At 48.7% G+C, this 10,218-nt stretch overlaps 1 protein-coding gene across 1 annotated transcript; it reads right to left on the bottom strand.

The window, feature by feature from the left end:
• Positions 1-7,551: 7,551 nt before the first annotated feature.
• Positions 7,552-8,252, bottom strand: LOC124680839 (SKP1-like protein 1). Its single transcript, XM_047215878.1, has one exon. The coding sequence runs from the start codon at positions 8,216-8,218 to the stop codon at positions 7,727-7,729; it is 492 nt and encodes a 163-aa protein (XP_047071834.1). The 5' UTR covers positions 8,219-8,252; the 3' UTR covers positions 7,552-7,726.
• Between the last annotated feature and the right edge of the window lie 1,966 nt (positions 8,253-10,218).

Genomic DNA, 10,218 nt, shown 5'->3' with positions numbered 1-10,218 from the left:
ATATATCAAAACCCCCCGAATACTTGTCTATGAGCATTTACAGTTGAATCCTTCATCGAAACCGCTTGTCAACACCTTCTGCTCCTCGTTGGGTTCGACACTCTTATTTATTGAAAGTACTACGATACACCCCCTATACTTGTGGGTCATCAACGCAGAAAGTGTAACTCAAGTATTATCAAGAGATGAAGCATTAACATTATTACCAGGGGCTTTGCGCCTACCCTTCTTACTCTTGTTCTTACTCTTTGGTCTAGGGAATACTTGACCGCATCCGGGTGTAGAGGTAAAATTTAGAGTGCCTTTTCCCACATCTATGGTTGCTCCCAAGAGTTTCAGCAGGGATCTTCCAAGTGTGATTTGTCCTGTCCCTACACATTCAATAACGAGATAATCAGTGGATACCGTTCTTCCAAGAAATGTTGTGAACACACCTTCAGCTACCCCCTTAGGAATTATAACAGAATTATCAGTAAGAGTTATTCCTTCTCCTCCTTCAGTAAGTCCCCAAAGTGTCAAAGATTCAGAGATACTTTCAGGCATAAGGCAAAACTCAGACATAATATCACAACGGGCACAAAAAGTTTCACCACAAATAGCAACCTTAATAGTAGGGACCCACATTGAAGGTTCAAAGCTTACTGGAACATAATCATAATATTCACGAATCTGGTTGTACCCTTCTTTTAAACAAGATATATTTGTTTCAAGAGTGTTTAATCTATTATGAATGCTAGTAAGAGATGAATCAAAATTATTAGCGGAGCTAGATGATGTAACCAATTTCTTTATGGCATTAAAAGCTTGATCCCCATTGCAGTGAAGGAAATCTCCTCCCACTAAAGCATCCAAAGCATATCTATAGCGAACAATAAGCCCAAAATAAAAATTACTAAGAAGCAAACTTAGAGTCATTCTAGGTTCAGTTTTACCATAAGAATCAAAAATTCTAGACCTAGCCTCTTTAAAACACTCCTCACTCCCTTGTTTAAAAGTAAAGATCAATTCCTCGGGTGACAGAGTAACAAGTACAGGACTAGACATGATAACAAAATAAAGTAAATGCAAGTAACTAATTTTTGTGTGTTTTTGATATAAAGAAAGCAAACAAAACAAACAAAATAAAGTAAATGCAAGTAACTAATTTTTTGTGTTTTTGATATAAAGAAAGCAAACAAAACAGGAAATAAAATAAAGTAAAGCAAGACAATAACAAAGTAAAGAGATTGGATGTGAGAGACTCCCCTTGCAGCGTGTCTTGATCTCCCCGGCAACGGTGCCAGAAATTTAGCTTGATAACGCGTGAAGCACACGTCCGTTGGGAACCCCAAGTGGAAGGTGTGATGCGTACAGCAGCAAGTTTCCCTCAGTAAGAAACCAAGGTTTATCGAACCGGTAGGAGATGAAGGCCACGTGAAGGTTGTTGGTGAAGGAGTGTAGTGCGGCGCAACACCAGGGATTCCGGCGCCAACGTGGAACCTGCACAACACAATCAAAATACTTTGCCCCAACTTAACAGTGAGGTTGTCAATCTCACCGGCTTGTTGTAAACAAAGGATTAAACGTATGGTGTGGAGAATGATGTTTGCTTGTGAAGAACAACAGAGAACAGAGATTGCAGTTGATTGTATTTCAGATGTAAAATAATGGACCGGGGTCCACAGTTCACTAGTGGTGTCTCTCCAATAAGATAAATAGCATGTTGGGTGAACAAATTACAGTTGGGCAATTGACAAATAGAGAGGGCATAACAATGCACATACATATCATGATGACTACTATGAGATTTACTTAGGGCATGACGACAAAGAACATAGACCGCTATCCGAGCATGCATCTATGCCTAAAAAGTACACCTTCGGGTTAGCATCCGCACCCCTTCCAGTATTAAGTTGCAAACAACAGACAATTGCAATAATTATGGTGCGTAATGTAATCAACACAAATATCCTTAGACAAAGCATTGATGTTTTATCCCTAGTGGCAACATCACATCCACCACCTTAGAACTTTCGTCACTGTCCCAGATTCAATGGAGGCATGAACCCACTATCGAGCATAAATACTCCCTCTTGGAGTTACAAGTATCAACTTGGCCAGAGCCTCTACTAGCAACGGAGAGCATGCAAGATCATAAACAACACATATATGATAGATCAATAATCAACTTGACATAGTATTCCATATTCATCGGATCCCAACAAACACAACATGTAGCATTACAAATAGACGATCTTGATCATGATAGGCAGCTCACAAGATCTAAACATGATAGCACAAGAGGAGAAGACAACCATCTAGCTACTTGCTATGGACCCATAGTCCAAGGATGAACTACTCACGCATCAATCCGGAGGCGGGCATGATGATGTAGAGTCCTCCGGTGATGATTCCCCTCTCCGGCAGGGTGCCGGAGGCGATCTCCTGAATCCCCCGAGATGGGATTGGCGGCGACGACGTCACAGTATGTTTTCTCGTATCGTGGCTCTAGGTACTAGGGTTTTCGCGACGAAGTGAATAAATAGGCGAAGGGGCAGAGTCGGGAGGCGGCCAAGGGGCCCACCCCATAGGCCGGCGCGCCCCCCTCTGTATCTCCTTTGGTGTTCTGGAAAGCTCCGTGCAAAATAAGACCATGGGCTTTTGTTTCGTCCAATTCCGAGAATATTTCTTGTGTAAGATTTCTTAAACCAAAAACAGCAGAAAACAGGAACTGGCGCTTCGGCATCTTGTTAATAGGTTAGTGCCGGAAAATGCATCAAAATGATGTAAAGTGTATGTAAAACATGTGAGTATTGTCATAAAACTAGCATGGAACATAAGAAATTATAGATACGTTTGAGACGTATCAACCCTCACACGGATCGACATGAGTACGCGAGGTATTGGTCCGGGGGTTCTTCTACGTGAAGGATGTCTCGGATCCGGCCAGCCCGAAGACACCTGCCGGCGTTCAAGGATGGGCCCGCCGGCGAGACCCCGCCGGATGAGCTGCCCGCATATCTCCGAGTCACCTACGCTGACAAGGATGGTAAGGTGGATCTGCAAGCTGACGGAGTCCGGCTTGTCGGGGAAGGACCTGATGCTTTCCTGGTTCACCAAGCGGATCCAGCCTCTCCAACAGCGTGATCGGTTGATGTACGAGTACAGCGGCCGCGACGACACCATGCGCGCCACCAAGGACAACCTTTCCTCCGACGCCCTGGACAAGCGGCTCCGGGTTATGATCAAAATTCCGCGTGACGTTCACTCTCACGTTTGTCATTTTGACATATACATGGGTGGCGCCGGCACCGCCGTAAGTCTTCCGAGTAATCATCATTTCCTTTTTATGCCTACGAATTTGTCTAAGGACTTTATCTTGTGTACACATCTCGAAGCCCTCGAGGAAAAGGATCTTGGGAACCTGACCCGAGTCCCGCACTCCGGCACCATGAATCCGGAAGCCGCATCTGACGCGGAAGTTCCTGAGGGCCCTCCTCCCGCAAAGCGGAAGAGAGGCGCAGCCTCCGGGTCGGCGCCCAAACATGCGCGCGAGAATCCCAGTGGCGCGGCCACCAGGAAGCTCGAGAAAGAGAAACAACGCCTCAAGGAGATCGACACCAGCAAAGGCTCGCAGGCCAACCTCGAGCGATTCTTCAACAAGCCTGGGTAAATAACTTAGTTTCCGACTTACTCTTTTTGCAACTTAACTCAAAATCGGCTAAGTGCCACGCTCTTTTTGTTATGCAGCAAAATTGTCGGAAGCAAGCCCTAGAAGAAGAAAATCAAGCCCTCGCCTGCCTCTATGCTAGTTACCCCGGAAGTGGAGGTTCCGCCTAAGCCCTCCTCCTCTGCAGCTCCAGATCCGAAGAACATCATTAATCTTGATGATATTCCGGAGCCTACCGCAGATTCCGGCAAAGACGCCTCCTCGTCCAAACCTCCGCCTGAAGAGCCTGAAACCACATCGGCTGAAGCTACGGCTAATGATGCTACAAATAAATTGTTGCTAAGTGGTGCCACTGGTACGCCCCAACGCACCCACATTTGTTTCCGGTACTTTGAAAAGCTCCCCTGCATCAGCGTCATACGAAAATGTCCAACTTGATGAATGAAGTGTGGGGGAAGCCGGAGACGGAGCAGCAAGACCTAGCAACCCTCAAGGATAATCTCCGAGTCTTCTTTGCCAAGCACAAAGCCGTGCGCCAGGTAATACTAGCCCCCAAGCATGGGTTTAGATATTTTTCCGGGTGAAATTTGTGAACCGATGCTTCAACTGTATTATCTTGGATGGATCTTGGCGGAAACTTGAAATTTCCTAGTACAAGAAGAACTTTAACTTCACGTCCAGCCCCCAAGATTTTAAATTTCCGGCTAACCATTCCAACTTGCTTCACAGAACACATATCAACTGCACGAAGACCTGCGGACGCTAGTGCTGGAGCAGAAGGTGGAGATCGAGCGGCTGAACAAGAAGGAGGCGGAGGACGGGCAGGCCATCATACTCCTTGAAACCCGTTTGAAAAACAACGAGGGTATGTTTTCCGCCTTACTATAGGTTCCTCAACGCGCTCTTTGTTATTGAATATGTTTGTTTACTTTTAACTTGCTTTCCGCCTTACAAAACAATTTGCCAAGCGCCCCTCCATCGACGCAATCTCTGCCAAGCTCGAGGTCCTGGAATCCGAGCACGCATCCCTCCATCAATCCCTCAAGGAGTCTCACGAACGTGAGACTAAAACCAAAAAGGAGCTAGAGGAGAAGCACGCTCAGGCGATGGCGGAGATGGCCGAGAAGCTCAAGACCAGCAACAACAGAGTTAAGACTCTGGTGTCTAAGCTTAAGGATGCCAAGGCGGAGGCGGCGGACGTCGACAAGCTGATCTTCCGTAAGGACTTCATGTTTCCGGCCTGTATATTATACTCTTCTCTTCCCAACCCGGAATCTGATCGTATGATACATTGTGTATATCATCGTGTCTGGGATTTGAATGGAAGCAAGATACCGGAATCCCCAGGACTGAAGCCTACGAGGAGGCCAGAAACTCAATTGAGGATCTCATTGAAGCTTGTCGTGGCATTTCCCGGAAGCTATCCCTGAAGAGGGCCCACTCTACGGCATCGATAAGATGACGAAACTGATGAAGATAGTGTCGGATCTCATTGGGGACTGGCAAGAGTCCTCCGCTCGCGGAGCTGCCTCTATTGATTTGGCCATGTGCAAATCGTACTTTCCCGCCATGGACTTCGCGACGATCGCACGCGGAGTCCCCAATGGCACCAACGTCAAGCAAGCCCTCGTGGAAACTGAAGGTTTTGACACGCTCTTTGCCCAGCGAGTGGATCACTCGTCGTGGTACAAGAAGCACGACATTCCGGCTGGTTTCTCCAACGATGAGGAAGATGACGAGGCGGAAGGTTCCGGGTCCAGCGTGCATCAGTCGAACGATGACTCAGGCGATGCCTCCGACAAGGACAACACTTACCAAGAATCTGAGGACAAGCTGGAATCCTTGGAGTGATTCCTGAAAAACAATAAGATGCATCATTTTGGCCCCTTCGTGGGTTTGTAATAAAACTTTAAGTATTTGAAGTAGCTAGGACGAAACATATGCATGTGAGCGGAAAAAACTTATCCTCCAATCCGTTTAAATTATATATGCATGTGTTTTAAATAGTAGGAACACAAGGACTGGTTCAAATATATCGGCATACTTATATATATCATCATATATGTAGATGTAAAGAAATAACTTTGGAAAGAAATATGGAAATGTGTATCATATCGAAAGAAATAACATCACCTCCCATCTTTGACGTCCCTGTTCTATGTTGGTTTGGCACTAACCCCTAGCAGAACAATAGTTCCAATATCAATCTCAACATTAAACCTGAAATCGCCAGAAGAAACTATAGTCATTTTTAAAGTATTTTCATGTTCCATAAAAAATAACGAACTAAACGGATCGAGAAGCTTGAATAATCAATGCAATTTTATTTCTGCATGCATGTAGTACATGCCACATACTCTTGGTGGGATCGAGAAGCTTGAATAATCAATGCAATTTTATTTCTGCATGCATGTAGTACATGCCACATACTCTTGCCACATCCAATACCTGATGATCATCTTGTTGCCGCTTGCTACACACCTTGTTGCCCCCTCCCAACAAATTCATTTTAGAACATGGGCACCATGTCGAGGTTTCCCTCCACTTCGAGCTTATATCTCTGCAAGTACAAAACAAATTGTTTGCTCTAACGGGAAATTTCTATTGAGTACATAGCGAAACAAATCTGAAATATATAGCCTCCACATCATACAGAAGATGTGTCTTGGTGAAAGTGTGCAAGGGAGTAAGGCAACATTGAAAGGTTAAAGATTATAGAACAATAGACACTCATATGTTCACATCCAGTAGAACATTCAATGCAAGTAAGCACCTTCACAGACTTCAACAGCCAACTACAAAACCAGAAATGAATCGGAAAGCCCGAGCCAGGAGAAGTCGCTGAGGACCACCTCCTCAGACTTCTTGGTGGAGCGCTTGATGTCAGTGTCTGCGACGCGGAGGACAAACTTCCCGCTTCTGGAGCGCGCGATTATGTGGTTGTATAACCTGGTGCACAATTAGCCGTCAGGGCTCCTCGCCTCCTCGTCAGTGCGGGACATCCAACCCTCGCATCGAATTGGGGTGCCCCACTGCATGCGGTAGAAAGTGTTCTTCTCGATGGCGGGTTTACCGCTCCACCCGTCGCGGGGCGGGGGTTGAAGTGGAGGATCTTGGGCGGGTCCTCACCGTCCACAGTCTTGAATCTCCTGCAGCTTCATCATGAACTGCGAGAACATGATCGGTTCGTCCCCCTCCTTGACCAGTATGATCTTAACGTCCCGCTCAGGGTGCGCAGTGCGCGGCGTGGCGGCGACCGTGATGTAGGAGCCCAGCATGAGCCCTCACGGCAGCTCCATGGCCCGGCCAATGGCTCGGAACTCGGCGCCGGTGAGCATGATCGAGTGCGGAGACCTGCTCCCCTCCTCCTTCTCCTTACATCCGTCGCGTAGAGCGAAGACGCCAGGATTTGTGAGGACGGCAAAAACACGGGCCCCGACGATGGTGGCCTTGGCGGCGACCTTACAGAGGGAGCTGCCGGAGCGGAAGGAGTTGAGACGGCCGAGGTGAACCCTAGACTCGGGAGAAAGCAGAGAGAAGGGTTGGGTTGCCTGCGGGCAGGCTGGTCCGACGAAAAGACCTGCCAGTTAGATAATGGAAACCCTGAGGCTGACAACGTGAGGAGGCAGGAATTTCTCCTAGCCATCCACCAGTCGTGGAGACCCTGAGGCCTGAACGTGAGGAGGCCGTAGCATAGCAAACATTAAAATCAAAGGTCATATGTATACGCAATTTCACATACCAGACCTCAGGGAGCAAAATATCTTCTAAAATATGTGGTTAGCACCATGCTGAATTGCTGATCAAGGTCACAATTTCATAAATGATATTAAGGTGTGCCATTCTAAAAGAATCAAGAATAGGCAACACAAAATTAAAACAAACCAAAACGAATGAAGAAGTGCTCACAGAATGATTGCACTATCAACCACCATCGATCAAAATTGATGTCACTTTACAACTCTTTCGATCCAACTATCTAGTGAATTGAATACTATGTAACTTTACAGCTTCACCGGGGCGATGTGGAGATAAAAGTAGCGTTGAAATGACGAGCAAACGCGGCAGGGTGCAGATTTACTCGAAGGCCCACTGGTTCTCCCTGCGGATCTCCTCCTCCTCCTCGGCGGTGAAGTCGTTCTTGATGTTGAAGGTCTTGCGGATCTCCTCGGGGGTCTTGCCCTTGATCATGTCGGCGACGGTCTGGCAGGTGAGGTCGAGCAGGCCCTTGATGTTGAGGTAGTTGGCGGCGAGGATGAGGTCGAAGAGGGTGGCCTGGTCGACCTTGACGAACTCGGCGTCCCAGTTCTTGAGGTCCTCGGCGGGGGGCGGGGCGGGAGCTCCGTCCGCCGCCGCGGCGCCGTCGGCCGCCTGGACGTGCTTGCTGCAGTACTCGATGACCTTGGAGAGGATCTTGGCGTTGACGTTGGGGAGGGGGATGCCGTTGTCGGCGCAGTCGTCCTCGATCATGTGGCGGATCGTCTGCGACTCCATCGCCACCGCCTCGTCCACCTCGAACTGCTCGCCGTCCGAGGACTTGAGCGTGATCTTCTTGTCCTCGGCCGCCATGGGTGGTGGGTTGAGGTTGGGGATCGGCGGCGGATTTGGGGACAAACGAAATCCTAGCGAGGCGGCTGCGGACGACAGAGACTTCTGATTTTCTGAAGGCAGAGGACCCGGGTCCCCGATGGCTTAAGTAGAAGGATTTTCCCCTCAGAAACAAAAAAGACTAGTAATCGGATGCAGATATTTTGTTTGTTTCCGATCGGGACTCTAGCATCGTAGGATCGGTTCTACTATCTGAACTCCATCCGGATACGATTTTTGTTTTCTAAGAGCATCTCCACTCGTTTGGCCTCCTCACGCCCGAAATCCGGGGTAAATTTCGTCCGGATTGGACATAAAAAAGACGTGGGGAGGGCCAGTTTCCCAGCCACGATCTCAGGCGAAGACGACGATCTAATTTTGAAAAACGAAAACTTAACGAAATATGGCTAAAAACGATTGAATTTAGACTAAATTTAATGATATTTACTATATAGAGGGCGAAGTTCATACATAGAGGCCGAATTCGAAGTCACAAATATATTTCGAATTCGGCCAGGGGAATACAACTTTAAATATTTAAACACGGCGCTCTACATGCCGAAATGGTGGTAGAACACAGTGTAGTCCTTGTCGCCGTCGCCGCCATCATCGTCGGAGCCGTCGTCGTCGAAACGAGGCGGCGCCGCCGCCGCCTGGCTGCTGGTGCCCTGGCCGGGGTCTCCCCACCGGCCACTGTTGCGCGGCGGGGACGGCGAGGGCTTGTACCACTCGTCGTCGGACTCCTCGAGGTCGATGACGGGGATGGGGACACCAGATGGAGGAGTCGCAGGCCGGCGGTAGCGAGCGGCCTGCTCGAGGAGCCGAGCCTACCGCTCCGCCTCCTCCTTCTCCCGCTGCTCCCTCGACCAGGTGTAGGCCTGGTCGAGGGGCATGGCGTTAGTCGGCGGGGACGAGGTCCGGAGGGACCTCGCCATGACGACCTCGAGGATTGCGGCTTCCTCGGCATCGTGGACCTCCTCCGCCTTCACCGGCTTGCACTTCCGCTCGTCGGAGGTGCTCGGTTCGCGCTGGGGTGAACCAAGCGGAGGTGGCCGCGTGGCGTCGACGACTCGCGGATGACGATCCCGTCGCCGTTGCGATCACGGTAGCGCGACGGGGAAAGAGGCTCCCGTTTCACCGGCGCCAATGTTGGCGCCAACCTGGAGCTCGGCGTCGACTTCGACGCCGAACCGGACGAAGAGGAGCTGGCAGCCATGCGCCGTGGCTGCCAGCTGCCCCAGCGGCTGGCCGATGCCCTCGAAGGCGGCGGCATCGTGAGAACGGGCGCGTTGCCGCCCTCGATGTGTTCGATGACGGCGTCGAGCGTCCGGCCCGGCACGCTCCACCAACGTTTTCGTCTGGCGGTGTTGTTGCGCGGAGGCGGAGGCGGCGGGCCGTCGTAGGAGGCGAGCTCCTGCTCCCACTGCCGCAGGAAGTACGAGTTCCACGCCGCGTAGTGCTGACCGTCGGCAGCCTTTACTGCGCACGGAAGACGATGCGTGTGCCGCTAAAATAGGTATTCCATCCGGATACGATTTTGTTCCTAATTAGACTAGTCACAATGGGAGTATCATACACTAGTATCATGCACATGATACTAGTTTATGATACCATCTCTATAATGGATATAGTATCATAATATGGTATCATACTTATGTCATATTTAATGTTTTGTAGAATCTCAATGCAAATGTGTGTACATGATGTATTTGTCATGAAGTTTTCTAGGTTTATGTGTCATGATACGGTATCATATTATGATACTACTCTCATCTCTCACCTCATTAATTGATGTGACACATCAGATTTTTGCCAACATGGCATGCATGATACTACTTATGATACTCTTTAGGAAACTGATTCCAGGATTTTTTTTGGAAACAAATATTTTTGAACTATGCTTCTTTGGAAAGTAAATCTTGCTTTCAATATGTTATGGCTTTTTTTTGAAATATCCAAAACTATTCCATGAGTTCAAAAGA

Source organism: Lolium rigidum, unplaced genomic scaffold (assembly GCF_022539505.1).
Source record: "Lolium rigidum isolate FL_2022 unplaced genomic scaffold, APGP_CSIRO_Lrig_0.1 contig_29603_1, whole genome shotgun sequence".
In the NCBI taxonomy this organism is placed as follows: Eukaryota; Viridiplantae; Streptophyta; class Magnoliopsida; order Poales; family Poaceae; genus Lolium; species Lolium rigidum.
Note: the sequence above shows the minus strand (reverse complement) of the source record. Positions and strands in the feature narration are given on the sequence as shown.